This window comes from Hirundo rustica, chromosome W (assembly GCF_015227805.2).
Source record: "Hirundo rustica isolate bHirRus1 chromosome W, bHirRus1.pri.v3, whole genome shotgun sequence".
In the NCBI taxonomy this organism is placed as follows: domain Eukaryota; kingdom Metazoa; phylum Chordata; class Aves; order Passeriformes; family Hirundinidae; genus Hirundo; species Hirundo rustica.
Window position 1 is genome coordinate 31,203,383 of NC_053487.1, and position 16,359 is coordinate 31,219,741.

At 44.0% G+C, this 16,359-nt stretch overlaps 1 protein-coding gene across 2 annotated transcripts; it reads right to left on the minus strand.

Annotated features, from left to right (window-relative positions):
• Positions 1 to 11,253: 11,253 nt before the first annotated feature.
• LOC120764818 (uncharacterized) lies at positions 11,254 to 16,146 on the minus strand. 2 transcript variants are annotated; one of them, XM_058423955.1, is made up of 3 exons: positions 12,589 to 16,146; positions 12,223 to 12,316; positions 11,254 to 11,864 (listed from the first exon to the last, which is right to left on the minus strand). In XM_058423955.1, exons 1-3 carry the CDS (start codon positions 13,273 to 13,275, stop codon positions 11,254 to 11,256), a joined length of 1,392 nt encoding a protein of 463 aa, XP_058279938.1. In that variant the 5' UTR covers positions 13,276 to 16,146. The 2 variants fall into 2 exon arrangements, with proteins under 2 accessions (XP_058279938.1, XP_039944790.2); XM_040088856.2 differs by having other exon boundaries at positions 11,254 to 11,987.
• Between the last annotated feature and the right edge of the window lie 213 nt (positions 16,147 to 16,359).

Sequence of the window (16,359 nt, forward strand, 5' to 3'; positions counted from 1 at the left end):
ATAAAAACCAGAAATGGGATAAAGAAATTAGTCTATTCCCACTGAGAGAAGTCCCAATGGGGGGAGGTGGGACAGGTTTTGTAAATGCCCCTTTGACTTCTTCTGAGGTCAGGAATTTTAAAAAAGAAATCAAAGGAATTTTAGAAGATCCTATCGGCACTGCTGAACAACTAGACCAGTTCTTAGGTCCAAATATTTATACCTGGGAAGAGATGCAGTCTATAATGAAAATAATATTTTCTCAGGAAGAAAGACAACTAATCAGAGCAGCTGGAATAAAAGTTTGGGAAAAAGAGAACCCACAGGGGCCCCCTGGAGAGGACAAAATGCCCACTGTGTCTCCTGAGTGGGGTCAAAATAATGAGGAAGGGAGGAAACACATGAATGAATATCGTAATTTAATAATCAAGGGAATAAAAGAGGCGGCACCCCGAGGGCAAAATGCTAAAAAAGCTTTTGAGGCACAGCAAGAAAAAGAGGAATCTCCAACTGAATGGTTGGACAGACTTAGGAAAAATATGAAACAATATTCTGGAATAGACCCTGAAACTGATGTGGGAAAAGCTTTGTTAAGGATTAACTTTGTTACAAATGCTTGGCCAGATATCAGAAAAAAAATTAGAAAAAATTGAGGATTGGCATAATAAATCATTAGATAACTTACTAAAGGAGGCTCAAAAAGTATATGTTCGAAGAGATGAAGAGAAAGCTAAACTGAAAGCAAAATTTATGGCAGTCACCATGCGAGAAAACAATTTTCAAAAAATTCAAAAACATACAGGCAATACTTTTAGAGATAAAATTAATAAAGAAGGATAAACAAGAAGGTAATGAGAAAAACAACATTAGGAGGTCGTGAGTTAGCTCTCCGACCATTTCAAAGTATCCAAGTAGATTTTACTGAACTTCCTCAAGTACAAAGATGGAAGTATTTATTAGTAATAACAGACCATTTAACCCATTGGGTAGAAGCAGTTCCCACTACCAAGGCCTCAGCCAACATGGTAAGTAAGACCATTTTAGAACAGATTATTCCCAGATACGGAATGGTTAATAGAATAGACTCAGACAGAGGAACGCATTTTACGTCAAAAGTGTTACAACAGATAATTCAATCTTTAGAGATAAAATGAGAGCTCCATACCCCATGGCATCCACAGAGTTCTGGTCATGTAGAAAGGATGAACCAGACTTTGAAGAGAACTTTGACCAAATTAATGGTTGAAACCCAAATGTCATGGGTACAATGCCTACCTTTGGCCTTATTGAGGATCCGAACACAACCCAGGTCAGACCTGGGAGTGTAACCCTATGAAATGATGTTTGGGTTACCCTTTTTAACCACCCAACATGAAAATGCTACCTATGAGGTAGGGGAAATGAGCGTTAAAAGATACGTTAATACCATCGCAAAAACTCTTGAAAACTTACGGTTGAAAGGAATAATCCCTCAAACCACACCTTTAGACTTTAAAATCCATAATGTTCATCCAGGGGAATGGGTGCTAGTAAAAAACCTGGAAAGAACAATCCTTAACTCCTCAATGGGAAGGTCCTTTTCAGGTATTGCTGACGACCGAGGCCGCGATCCGGACCAAGGAACGAGGGTGGATCCACGCCAGCAGAATCAAAGGACCTGTGGATGAACCTAAGGAGTGGACGATTACATCTGAACCGGGTGATACAAAACTGACTCTTAAACGGGGACTGGGTGGTAATGAACTGGGAAGACCCAAATGGTCCAAGAAACATACCCAGGATCACACCTAATTGGGAGATAAGGCCAAGCTTATATCAGTGGTTTCAAGTTCCGTCTGGACAAGTTTTGAGACGCCTCAGATATCCTCCCTGGGGAGGAATACTTCCACTCCAAACAGGAGGATCAGGACTGTTTCGGGCAGAGAACTCTTGTATTTACGCCTTAGCCTGTGATTTATACAAGGAGGAAGAGGAGTTGCAACTTCCATCAGTGTCAGACCAAATACCTTGTTTGATCCACCCAAATACCAGACATGCTAGCTGGGTTAAATGTAAATGTTTAAATTGTGGGAAGAATTGGTATTGTAGTTCACACAAGCGACGTTCTCGTTGCAAGAAGTGTCAAGGACCAAATCGATCTCCTATCCAAATAGAATTCCAAGAAACTGAAATAATAACTTTGTTTTGTGGATGGGAATTATTAGTGCCTGTTGAATGGGAGATACCTGAAGAACAGTGGGAAACGACAGTTAAAGAGTGTCAAAAACGATTTGTCTGGAAATTAGCTAAAAGGAAGTGACAAGGAAATAGAGGGCAAGACCAGATTGGCCTCTGTATTCGCCACCAAGAAGATCAAATACACCTGCTGTGGGTTGCAACCCCATAGGCATGGGAGGTGGGAGTATAAGCCATACTGGACCTCTGTTACTCCTTTTTCTGTCACTCAATTTTTGTCTTCTCCCTTTTGGGATATCGACAAGGCCATGTTACAGATGTTACCAAAAGCTGTACATGGAAAGACACCGAGGTTCTTTTTTCATTTCTCACACTCATGTCAACAGCCACTGTTACAACCCATCCAAATTAGGCAATTGCATACATAAAGGGAAAAAGTACTGGATTGCAGAGAACTTAGGAACAAGTGGTAGCAGGATGGGAAGTCAGTGCCCAAAAGAGGAGAGATGGATTTGTTTTACCTACATTACTGGGAAAAAAAGCACCAGATTTAGTAAAAGAGCAGTTGATAAGCAAAAAGGCTAAGTCAGTAAAACCACCTAAGCCTGTGCCAATTTCCATCAATGATTTGTATGCCAAACTTGAACAGCAATTAGAGAAAGAAATAGATATCTCAAGGATGGGTAAAAATCAGTTTGTAGAATTGGGAGAAAGAATAAGTAAGGAACTTAACATAACCAATTGTTGGGTCTGTGGAGGGGCTTTGATGTCAGAAGAATGGCCATGGAAAGGCAGCAGCTTAGGCCCAATTGAGCTTCTAAAATGGAACCAAGCAAGTACAAGTAGAGAAAACAGACCAGAAGGGTGGATTTTAAGCTCAACAGTGATAGGGGAAGAATGTCTCTGGCGCACTGGGAAAAGCTTCCTCTATGAAGTAGGAAAAACACCCTGTAAAAGATATAAGGTTAGTAATGGAACTTCTGTATGGTGGGTCCCAGAAGCACCAACCGTGTATTGGACCCAAGAAAAAGCAAAGAAAGTGAATTGTAAGTATGACAACAAAACAAACCTTTTTCAATGTAATGATACAAGTAAAAATCCTTACTATGGCATCCCAGAAGTTTCCAAATTTTGGGAGAATATAGATCAACAAAAATTTAACTATTGGACAGCTCCAGACGGCTTATTTTGGATATGTGGAAAAAGAGCATACCCAAAACTCCCCTCCCAGTGGAAAGGGAGCTGTACTCTAGGAATTATACAGCCAGGATTTTTTCTTTTACCAGGACCTGATGGGGATCAATTAGGGATACCAGTTTATGAGGATCTAAAGAGAAACAAAAGAGAATTGATTGGAGGATTCCAAAAATGGGGAGATGAAGAATGGCCCCCTGAACGCATACTAGAAACATATGGGCCAGCCACCTGGGCACAAGATGGGAGTTGGGGATATCGAACCCCAATTTATATGCTAAATCGTATTATAAGACTTCAGGCCGCTGTAGAGATAATAACGAACAAAACTGGTCAGGCAATGGAATTAATATCAAGGCAACAAACCCAAACAAGAGCGGCTGTGTATCAGAATAGGTTAGCTTTAGACTATTTGTTAGCTGAAGAAGGGGGTGTTTGTGGAAAATTCAATACATCAGATTGTTGTTTAAAAATAGATGACAATGGAGATGCCGTCCTGGACATAGTCAATGATATCAGAAAAATTGCCCACGTACCAGTTCAAAAGTGGGAATCAATGCTAAATACTAGCTGGTGGGATAATGTGTTAGGAGCAGAATGGTGGAAAAAGTTAGGCTTCTTCCTTTTATGCGCTACAGCTGGTTTAATATTTCTTCCTTGTTTGGTTCCCTGTTTCATTCGGCTCATCACCAGTGTAGTACAAGGCATGCAATTAGTGAACATTGACCAAAAGTTGCCTACAACAACACCACCACAAAGGATTATGGTGTTAAAGAAACAAAATAATATAGAAGACCCCTTCAAAGAAGCGAGATTGATTTGTGAAAAAAATGAGCGAATAATGAAAGCTAGAAAACAATGAATATTGCTCGAGCCAAATTAATTATAAAAAGAAAGAGGGAGGATTGTGAAAAGTGCATATTATATGGCTCTACGCAAGATATTTACTATATGTGTTATGTTGTACTAATTGTTAATGTGGTATTAATATTTTGATAGTATGGTAAATGTAGTTTTGTAGTTAAAATGTAGTTTTTATGTACCAACCACAGGAAAATATAAATCTTTCAAAGAAGAAAGAATTTATTACTTTCTTATCAGAAGAAGACCAGCTCCTCCTGCTTTTCTCAGCCAAGTGGACGCCACAGAGATTAAAGGAAAAAAGTGATACTAACCAGAGACAATTCTTAGTTAGAATGGAATTTATGCATTATGTATAAATTGTATGAATATTCAACAGGCTATTGCTTTTAAGAGATAATTTTTTGTTAACAGGGGTCCTTCTTCAGAGCTTGTAGCTCGGGAGAGGCACCCAGACGTCTGTAACTTTGTTTTTATTGTCTTGTATTGTCCTAACTCTAAAACTGTTAAATTTTTTTACTCTAATTCTATTTTTATAACCATCTTATTTACTATTAAACTTTTAAAATTTTAAAACAAGTGATCGGCGTTTATCACACATAGGCTGCTGCTAGGGAAGTCAGTGCCGCTATCCGTTTTAACATTCTCCAATTCCAAACAAGCATTGCAATTGATAGCACCAGGCTTATACCTACTAATGTCAGTATGACAATGATGGGGTGGCAAAGTGTGTTCAAAATTCCAGTTGCAGTCGGCGACCATCCAAAGAGTGCATCCCACCAGTGGTGATTTGTGTCTCGGTTTACCCTTTGTAATACTTTGCTTATCTCTTTTACATCATGATAGACAGTAACCAGAGTCTTTTGCCCTTTTTCCTGAATCTCTTTCAGGATTTCTGTCAGGTCTTGGTGGTTCATTAGTTGTCTCACTAATGTAAGGTTCATTCCAATGGGTGCTGGTGATAACTGATGGTACATTGTGTAATTGGATCTTATCAACTGGTGGGATGTAACCGGTGCTAAATATGAAAAATCACACCCTACAATCCTAACAAAATTACAAATACAAAAATTGGAATAGTTCCTAGTAGTCAAGGTTACATTGTCATCATCTATTTCTACAGAAACACATGCAGTTCTTAAACATACACAGCCTAGGCCAATATATACAAGCATAGTCTTTTGACTAGTATCTGGATGAATCTCAAAGTGGCAAATGTTTTGCTCAGTGTCTAGGCATATATCTTGTGCATCGATCATGTTAGTGTCACAGATGAACCCTTGTTGTTCCCGGGTAACACACGATTCCAAATTCACAGTTTGCCACTTTTCATTCATTATCCGGGCCCATGCTCTATGTTCTGAGGGGTAGAGCACTGTTTTTTCATGATTCAATCCTAATGCAATAATAGGGTGGATATTATAAATTGTGGTATTGTGTATAGTCAGTACAAAAGTAGTAGCTATTTCGGTGGTAGGGTCGTAGGTAAAATTTACCAGAGTCCACCAAGACTGAAGTTTTCTTTCTAGGTTGCTTGCATTGTCCCAGACAATTTCCCGAATTTCAATTGGAAAAGCACCTTCATTTCCCTCTCTTACTACTAGAGCAACAATTGATTGTATCCATAATTGTGCCTGTATGCAGCTGAGGGCTAACGACACATTGTTTTGGGCTATATTTAGTGCGTTTATTATTAGCTTATGGTCCTGGTCCTCAGCTTCTTTCCACTTTGGTAGTATTTTGGAAATTTCCCATTGGCTAGTTCTTAGTGCTAATAAAGAGGATTGCAGGGGTTGTCTTAGTTTTACCAAATCATTTGTGGCAGTGGCTAATTTATTCATTAATATTTCTGAATCGATTCCATTTAAGACCCCCAATCCTGTTCCTAATATTCCAGTTAAATCTATTCTCATTCTGCCTCTGAAGTGCACTTGCTTTTGTAACCATGTTGTTCAGCCCTCGGATGATGTCCTTAGAAAAGAGGAGCAGACTGGCTGAATCTCAGAAATGTTTGTTTGCATTAGTACTTCAATACGCTTAAGAGACCACTCTGGATTAAATAACAGTTGTTGTTGCCCCGTATTCCTTATTACATACGGGCCAATTTCATAAATTTTGTGTTCAATTTTAGGTGGTGTGGTCTGAGCTTGGGTTACAGTTGATTTGGTTGTTGCAATAGGTGTAGTTGTTATTTTAAATTTAAATGAGAGCCCTTTGTTACCACAACCCCAAAGGCAGATCACATTTACCGTCTGTACTAACGTAAAATTATACCAACAATCCGATTTACTTAGACGATCACAAATTTCCTGGTGATAATCTGCAGGAGAAGTTGAGACACTAATTTGAATTGCCTTTTCATAGTTAGTCCCGTTAATCATTCGGCATCCTACTCTGACTACCTCCCCTATAGTCCCTTGAAGGGTCCACAGCTTTTGTTTCTGCCATTCTCGCCTTTCATATATCTGGTTTTCATGCATAACCACGGTTGATAGGTTTAAATCCTTTATGTCGGAATAATTTCCCATGGATCCAGTATACTGAATGAAAGCCTGGGACCAAGGCCATTCAGCATTTTTCTGGTTAGAGACACTTTCCAATTCTTGGGTTGCACTTATAGCTACAGGCAAAACAAACAAAACAATTCTACTGATTGGATTCCTGTATGCTAAATTATGGAATATTCTCAACCACAATGTATTCATTATGCTCGAGTAAGTTTTAATTTCAGTTCATTGTCACCCGGGGTTACTTTCCAAGGAGTTTCTGGAGCCTTCTTCACTCGAGAATGGTGAATCCAGGCGCTCTGTTCCTTGATTTTAACTGCAGTGAAGGTGGTGAGAAGCACCTGGAACGGTCCTTCCCACTGTGGCTCCAAAGTTTTTTCTGCAAGAGACTTAACATACACATAATCTCCAGGCTGTATGTCATGCACTGGCCCATCCAGCCCTCTGCTCCGAGTTCCAGCCCCATGTTTCTCAATTGCTTTGAGCTGTTTGCTTAAGGCTATCATATAGGCAGTCAGCCTCTCCTCCCCTACCTGGGTGGACAATCCCTTTTGCACGCCATATGGTCTCCCGTAAAGCATTTCAAAGGGACTTAATTTTTCTTTAGCTCTAGGCTTGGTTCGGATCCGCAGCAATGCCAGTGGGAGAGATTGAGGCCAGGGTAAATTAGCTTCTTGTCCCAGCCTAACAATTTGCTGTTTTATTAAATGGTTCATTTTTTCCACTTGGCCACTTGATTGGGGGCGATAAGGGGTATGGAGCTCCCAGTCTATGCCCAGGTGATGACTGATTTGCTGTACTATTTTTGAAATAAAGTGTGGCCCCCTATCTGAAGATATTGTGGCTGGAACTCCAAAGCGTGATATTACCTCTTGTAGTAATACTTTGGTTACCTCCCGGGCTTTGGCAGTTCTGGTGGGAAAAGCCTCTGGCCACCCTGAAAAGGTATCTGTTAAAACCAGCAAGTATCGATACCCCCCTTTTCTTGGGAGTTCTGAAAAGTCAATTTGCCACTGTTGTCCAGGCCCGTGGCCTTTTCCAATTTGACCTAGTTTTGGTTTGGGAGTATTTTTGGGTTTGGTCTGGAGGCAAATATCACACTGCCGGGTTACCTAGATGACAGTAGAATATAAATTCCTGGCAGTAATCTTTTCAATTAGATAGTTATACAGGGCTTCTATTCCCCAGTGTGTTTTCTGATGTTCCTCCCTTACTAGAGACCATAACAAATGAGAAGGGATGACTATTGTCCCTCCTGCAGTAATAGCCCATCCCTCTTGGTTATACTTTCCTCCTTGATCCTGAATTAATTTTCTATCTTTTCTGGTATATACTGGCTTACCTTCCTGTTACCTCCGCTGAGGTGTAGCGACCTGGTTCAGGAACGACACGGCAGCCACACCCAGGCTGCTCGGTCCATCAGCTCACAGACACCAGTGTGGTGGACGGCTAATGGTGTTTATTAACTGGTTACATGGAGTTATAAAACCTCTGTTTGCTACATCACATCTGTCTGCTTACATTACAGGTTAGGTATTGCTTACCTTATCAAGGACACTAACCAACTAAGAGTTGAGGGAGGGGTTCTGTCTGTCCGTACAGCGCGATATCTTCCGACCGCCTGTCCCTAATCTCCCACATTTCCCCCCCCTCTCATGACTAAATAAAAAAGTATAAAAGTATAAAAGTATAAATGTTATAAAAGTATAAATGTTATAAAAGTATAAATGTCATAAAAATACAAAAGCTGTTAAAGTTAGTATAATAGGATACAAAAAAAATATAAAATGTTAGTAACAAACACACTTCACGATAATTGCATGCGTTCGACAAATAGGATGTCGACTTTGTCTAAACGTCTTCTAACAAACGACACTAACTTGTTCAAAATGCAAGGCCCAAAAATCAATGTCAGGAGTATCATGGTGAGAGGGCCTATTAATGTGGGAACAAGGGTGGCTAGCCATGGGGACTGATTGAACCATGACTCGAACCATCCTTGTTGGGCCTCTCTCTCTCTCTTTCTCTGGGCCAGTCTTCCTCTCAGTTCGGCCATGGAGTCTCGTACGACTCCGGTGTGGTCTGCATAAAAACAGCATTCTTCTCTCAAGGCAGCACACAGGCCTCCTTGCTGCATGAGCAAGAGGTCCAGTCCTCGCCTGTTCTGCAGGACGACTTCCGAAAGCGAGGAGATAGATCTTTCCAGAGAGGAGATGGATTTTTCAATTCTCAGTAAGTCTTCGTCAATTGTCATTTGCAGCTGAGAAAGTCTTTGATGTTGGGTCACGAGAGCTGAAACACCTGTGGCTGTGCCAGTGGCTCCTAGGCCAAGGAGCATTGCAATGGTTATACCTGTCATTACTTCTCTTTTGCGGAGCAGGATGGTTTCTTCTAAAAAGCGATACATTTCTTCTTCTTGATGATACAGGACTCTAGGAACAATCAGAACTTGGACACAAAAGTCAGCAAGGTTATTGAATTTGCTAAGGTACACACAGGGGGTTATTCCGATTTGTTGACAGACCCACATTCCTGATAGGAACGGAACTGCCCACTTATCAGTCTTTTGACTAGGTTGGATGAACTCAGTACAGATATTTCCCATCTGCTTTGCTACGGTTACACTGCCAAAGCATTTGCCTCGGCCTGTGACTTGACTCAGGGTAATTTCTCTCCGGGGGGTGTCCCACTTACAGTTGTGTGGATTGTTTGCTGCAGAGTATTCAAAAGGAGCATCAAGGGCGACACCCTCATAAAAAGGAGGTTCTGCATTATAACATAACCAGCATGATTTTGTAAAGTTCGGATTGGATTGGTTCAAGGACAAAAAGGTAGCATTTAACACACTAAGAAACAGATTGTAAGGATCTGACTTAGGTTTTTGGTAGATGGCTAAAGGACGGGATGAGGAGGAGGTGCCAGATGTGGCCTCTCTCCTGTGTCTGCATGCTGTGAGAATCTGATAGGGTTTGAATGACTGGGGCACTGAAGGTGGGAGTCTGATAATTTGCACGTTTGCCCAATTTAAATGCCTGGCTGCATTTAAAGCATGCCATTTTTATCTTCTTCCAGTCTGTGAGGGGAGTTTGTTCTGACTTCCCCTCAGCCCAAGTAGAAACATTGTTGTTACTGATTTTATATACTGTTACTTCTTCTTTGTCAGAGCCGGAGTCAGAGCCGGCAGCAGAGGACTGGCTGTCCCAGTCCCAGCTAGAGTCCGAGTCAGAGCCGGAAGTCGACTGACTGGCTGCTTCCGGGCTCTGGAGCTTTTTGGTCGGGCTCCGACCCGGCCCCTTTCCCTCAGGACTGGGCCGTCCCTTCCCTCTGGGCCTCTGCCCCTTTCCCTCAGGGCTGAGCCACTCCTTCCCCCTGGGCCTCCTGTACCTGCGCTCCCCCCGCCTCCTGCTGTGGGAGCTTCTTGCCTTAGAAAAACGCGCTTTTTGGCAAAGATTAGCTTCAGCTCTCTCTTTGCGCTCTCCTCCCTTTTTCTGCTCGCGCGCCCCCGCATTCGCAAACGAGCTCTCTTTGTTTTCAGCGCTATCTTGAGGCGCATAAGGTGGAGGTCCCTCCCCCACTTTTTCAGCATTCCTAGCTTCTTCTGCTAGACCGCTGTAAAATGACTGCATCTGTTTTATCTCTTCAGTGAGCGGCCTTGAGCCCGGGGGCCTCAAAGCAAGCTCTTGACCTTCTGAGCCCGAGCCCATACATTCAGCCAAACCGACTTCATCAACACTCTGAGCATTATCACTAACATTCAGAGTACATTCTTTTACATTCTGAAAATTCTCAACAACAGTTCCCTCTGAGAAAGTTTGCATTGCTGCTGCGATACCTAATTGGGGGGAAACCTTTAAACAATTTCGCGCAGCTCTCCAGGTGTCCTGTTCATGCAACGCCTTCTGTAAAGATTTTACGACCCTCCCCCATGCTTTAAGATTTTTCCCTGAGCTGGAAGACATTGTGTCTTCGGCAAGAGCTTTAGTACATTGATCCCAAACATCTGGGTGGAGGATATCCACCGGACGATCAATAATACTAAGTTGCAAAAGCCTCGTCACTGCGAGGGTAAAATCTTTTGCTTTACAATCAATTCCCCACTGCTTATGAATCTGAGAAACGACCTTCACGAGAGCTTCCATCCTCTGCGTGGGTCCGGAGGCGTCCCTCCCGCCGAGCTGGACCAGCCGCTCGGCCGTCGTTCACCCGTCCAGGCGACTCCCGATCTCCTGGGCGACTCCCGGGGTTTTCGGCACCACTTGTTACCTCCGCTGAGGTGTAGCGACCTGGTTCAGGAACGACACGGCAGCCACACCCAGGCTGCTCGGTCCATCAGCTCACAGACACCAGTGTGGTGGACGGCTAATGGTGTTTATTAACTGGTTACATGGAGTTATAAAACCTCTGTTTGCTACATCACATCCGTCTGCTTACGTTACAGGTTAGGTATTGCTTATCTTATCAAGGACACTGACCAACTAAGAGTTGAGGGAGGGGTTCTGTCTGTCCGTACAGCGCGATATCTTCCGACCGCCTGTCCCTAATCTCCCACACCTTCCAGGGAGACCTGTCCATCAGGAATTAAGGCTCCCTCGATCGTTATCTCACCTTTTGCTGCTTCTTTTGCCTCTCTGTCCGCCAGCTTGTTTCCTTCCTCCAATTCAGAGCTCACCTTCTGGTGTGCCTTGATGTGCATAATTGCTACCTGCTCAGGTAGCTGGACTGCTTCCAGTAGCCGCAATATTTCCTGAGAATGCTTGATGTTTTTCCCTTGTGAGTTTAACAGTCCCCTTTCTTTCCAAATGGCTCCATGTGCGTGTACAACCCCAAATGCATATCTCGAGTCTGTATAAATGTTTACTTTCTTTCCTTTCGCGATCTCTAGAGCATGGGTTAGAGCGATTATCTCAGCCTTTTGTGCAGAGGTATCTGTTGGCAAGGGTCCAGATTCTATTACCTCTCTGCAGGTGGTAACTGCATACCCAGCATGTCGCTTTCCACTGATGATGTAGCTGCTCCCATCAGTGAACCAGGTTTCTGCGTCATCCAAAGGGGTGTCCTTCAGATCCGGGCAGCTGGAGTAGGAGGTTTCGATGGTCTCCAAGCAGTCGTGGTGTACTGGCTCCCCTTGATTCCCACTGAGGAAAGAAGCTGGGTTGATAATGTTAGTTACAACTATCTCTACGTCGTCTTGTTCTACCATGATGGCTTGATATTTCAGGAACCTTTGTGGGGAAAGCCAGTGCCCGCCCTTTACTTCCAGGACTGCAGACACTGTGTGAGACACAAATACGGTCATTTTCTGGCCCAGAGTGAATTTGCGTGCCTCTTGAATATTCAGCACCACAGCTGCAACAGCTCTGAGGCATCCCGGCCATCCCTTGGCTGTTGTGTCTAGTTGCTTGGAGAAGTAAGCAACTGCTCTCCGGTATGGACCCAGGTCCTGGGCCAGTATCCCCAGGGCAATTCCCTGCTTTTCATGGGAGAACAGGAAAAACGGTTTACTTACATTCGGGAGTCCAAGAGCTGGGGCTGACATTAGAGCATTCTTCAGCTGATGAAAGGCTTGCGTGGCCTCTTTTGTCCACTGGAGGTTTCTGTTCCTATTTGTAATGAGTGCATACAGAGGTTTCACAAGCAACCCATAGCTGTGTATCCAGAGCCTACACCATCCTGTCATTCCTAAGAATGTTCGCAGTTCCTTTACCGTTTGAGGCCTCGGGGTTTGGCATATCGCTTCTTTGCGATCTTGCCCTAGGGGCTGCTGTCCTGCACTGATTTCATAACCCAGGTAGATTACCTTTTGCTTCACAACCTGGGCCTTTTTCTTTGATACCCTGTACCCCTGTAGTCCCAGGAAATTTAGAAGACTTACTGTCCAGGCTATGCATGCCTCTTTCGTCCGGGTAGCTATGAGGATGTCGTCCACGTACTGCAGTAACTTTCCCTCTTCCGGGGGAGCCTCCCAGGATTCCAGATCTTTGGCAAGTTGCTCCCCAAACAGAGTGGGAGAGTTCTTGAAACCTTGAGGTAGAACTGACCGTGTGAGCTGGGATTTGCGCCCGCTTTTGGGGTTTTCCCATTCAAATGCAAAAATTTTCTGGCTGTCCTCATGGATAGGGAGGCAAAAGAAGGCATCTTTCAAGTCTAAAACAGTAAACCAAGTTGACTCAGGTGTTAGGCATGTTAACAGAGTGTATGGATTTGCTACCACAGGATAGAGGTCCTCAGTTATTTTGTTAACAGCCCTTAAATCCTGTACTATCCGGTATGATCCATCATGTTTCCGGACTGGCAAAATGGGAGTGTTGAACTCAGACAAGCACTCCTTTAACAGCCCTAATTGCAAAAAGTTTTCAATTACGGGACTAATTCCTTCCCTATCTTCCTTCTTCAGGGGATACTGTTTAATTCTAACGGGTTGTTTCCCTTCCTTAAGTTTGATTAATATAGGAAGTGCATTTTTCGCTCTCCCTGGTACATTGGAGGCCCATACTCCAGGAAACACTTGATTTATTATTTCTTCGCTAATTTCCCCCTCTGTCTGAACGGTTATCAACATTAAACTTAATGCCTCTATATATTGTTCATCATTTACCTCCAGAGTGACCTCCCCATTTTTAAATTTAATGGTTACTTGTAATCGTTCTAGCAAGGCTCTTCCCCAAAAGGTGTCTCGGGGAGCTGGGCAGATATAGGAATTTATGAATGCCCCATTGCTTTCCAAGCTTATACTTTAATGGTTTACAAAAATATGCTTTTTCAGGTTGGCCAGTTCCTCCTATCACTGTAACATAATTCTTCCCCACAGGTGCCAAAGTCTTATTTAAGGCTGAATACGTTGCTCCTGTGTCAACCAGGAATTCTACTTCTTTCCCTTTTTCCCCCAGTTCCAATTTTATAACCAGTGGATCTTCTGGGGTGAGATCTACCGGTCCTCCTCAGTCTTCTTCCACATATGCAGTCACCTTTCCTTTCTCTCGGTTTCCCTTGTCCTGAAAGCCACCTCGTCTTTGTTCTGGGCATTGATTTTTCCAGTGACCATATTTCTTACAGATCGCACACTGGTCTCTGCCCAGCCGGGACGGGCCTTGCCTAGGTGGTCTCTGCCCACGTTTTCCCCTCTCTCTCTCACTTACAACAGCTACAAGCTTCCTCATTCCTTGTTTATATCCTTCTTCCCGGTTACTAAAGACTCTCCACGCCTCATCTAACAAAGTCTCTAAGTTCCTCCCATCTGTTCCTCGAAGCTTTTGAAGTTTACGCCTTATGTCACCTGTAGACTGCCCTAGGAATAGATTAACTAGCTGCTGTATCCCTACTTCAGACCCAGGGTCCAGTGATGTGTGACGACGCATGGCATCTCTTAATTTCTCAAGGAATTCAGATGGCGACTCAGAGGGCCCCTGTTTGATTGCATATAAGGCTGACCAATTTATTGTTTTGGGAATGGCTCTTTCCATCCCCTTTGCAGTCCACTCCTGATAGCTTTCCAATTTTTTCAATTCTGCTGTTCTGTTTGGATCCCACTGTGGGTTTTGGAGTGGGAAATAATCTTTCACATCCAGCTGTTGGGTTTTATAATAATCCTCTGCCAGATCCCCTGCTGTTTTTATGATTAATTGTTTTTCTGTCTCAGTCAGTGCATCCAATAATAACTGCATATTGCTCCAATCTGGATTGTGTTGTTTTATTATATATCGCAGACGTTTGGCTGTGTTAACTGGATCACTGCGATAGTTTTTAGCGACCTTTTCCCATGCTTCCAAATCAATTGTGGAGAAGGGAACTTTAACTAATACCACTCCTCCCTCTGCTCCCACTGCCTCACGCAGAGGTGCCTGTAATATGTGTGTCTGTTGTCTAGTCCGGTGTGCAATCGGGAAAGTGTCTGCACCCTCTGAGTCTACATCCTCCTCCTCATCCCTTTCTTGTCTTATGTGGGGAGGCTTAAGCAAATCATCTACCAGGTCTTGTTCCTGGGCCACAGTTTGGTAAACCTTGTCTGATTTTGTACATCTTTGCCCTATGCTACATGCTGAACAACACCGTTTAAGCCCTCCTCTCTTAGTCTTATTCTCTTTCTCCAGGGCTAGCACCAGAGGGTCAGATGGAACCCTGATCCCACAATCCCTCTGCCATTCGGGGTGATTTCGAAGGGAGAAAAACATATCGGCATATGACACCTCCGTCCACTTGCCTTCTCTCCTGAGAAATAGCATGAGTTGCAATAGCGTGTTATAATCCAAACTTCCGCTAGGTGGCGACCTCGCTCCATCATCCAATTTATAGATTGGCCACCAATCTCTGCAAAATCTGATAAGATCTCTCTTGTTCTCAGTTCCCCCACGTCCAGCAATATTTTTCCAATGTGCAATAATACAACCTAGCGGACTCGCTTTGGGGATCTCTTTGCTTTGTTCAATACCCATTATCTCCTCCTCCTTGTTCCGTCCCGTTTTCGCCCAAACTTTTCCTCACACAATTTCGGAGTCACTTCCCAATTATCTTCCCACACACAGCCCCAATTTGCAGGCACACAATGTGACTTTCCACATGCAACCTTCAAAGTTTTAGGTTCAACGTCAACCTGATTACGATAATATTTCAGCTTACACAGGGGGCATATGCCCTGCTGGTTATTAGAGTAACAATACCAACATTTTTCACAATCTCTACACTGCAATAATACCCATGCCAGATGCCAATGTCCTGATTCTCTGACAGCTCTAAGTCTCCCACAAGAACAGGCTATCCCATTCACCTCCCCTGGAATACTTAAGGTCTGTACTCCAGGTTATTCCCAGTCCAAGGCCACCAATCTCCCTGCAGAAGTTCTGTATATTCTTCCTAGATAGACCCGTTTATTCCCTCTTCCTAGCCAATAATTCACTGGGTCAATCGATTCCCAGGGATCAAGCCCAAACCACTGCTGAGGAGAGACTCCATCAATTTGTCTGTCCACGGTTGGAACAAATGTTAACCGCTTCCCACTCAAACATAACGCCCCTCGTTCACATTTGGGTTTGCCCCACACTGACTCCAGTCGCTTTGCCTTTCTCCGGCCGCCTCAGTCGCCCGAGGTCAGAAACGCGGATAGAGCTCCACAATCGCTCCGCACCTCTGGTGCGTCTCTCACTCACTCACTGATCATACTCAATGACTCAACGTGTCCGGACTTAGCATTCACACAAAATAGCAGCAAAACAAGGGTTCACTCGACTCACCCCCTGAGTCGCTAGCGGGCTGCTCTATCAGCTCAGTGAGACCCCTTCTCATCGGCCGCGCTATCGGCCGGGGGTCGATCCCTCCCCCTCTGTGTCCGGCTTCTCCCTGGCCGGCTGCTTGCAAGCCCACCGGGACTGTGCTGCGCGTCAGACGTCTCTGCACGACTTATCAGCTGCCCCTTCCCCGATATTTAATTCATACCTTTATCCGCAAGGCCAGCAGGTCGTTGTCTGTCCCCGCGGTGAGCGAGCCGAGGTCCGGGGTCCCTCCCGGGAAGGTCCTGGGGGCGCGCCAGGGAATCCGCTCCTCGGCCGCTCCCACAGCCGGACAGAGATCCTCCTGCCTGGCTCGCCAAAATGATGTGTGGAGAGAAGACTCTATAACTCACAGAGTGGTTCTGAGAGTAGGTATGAATTTA

Bases quoted from the DNA above. Each gene is read 5' to 3' on its own strand.
- LOC120764818 (XM_040088856.2), bottom strand. From the start codon at position 13,275: ATGTTGATAACCGTTCAGACAGAGGGGGAAATTAGCGAAGAAATAATA. The intron at 12,317-12,588 runs GTAAGTCTTCTA...CATTACAAATAG, and splicing joins AGGCATGCATAGCCTGGACA to GAACAGAAACCTCCAGTGGA. The intron at 11,988-12,222 runs GTAAGTAAACCG...TGTCTCACACAG, and splicing joins CAGCTCTTGGACTCCCGAAT to TGTCTGCAGTCCTGGAAGTA.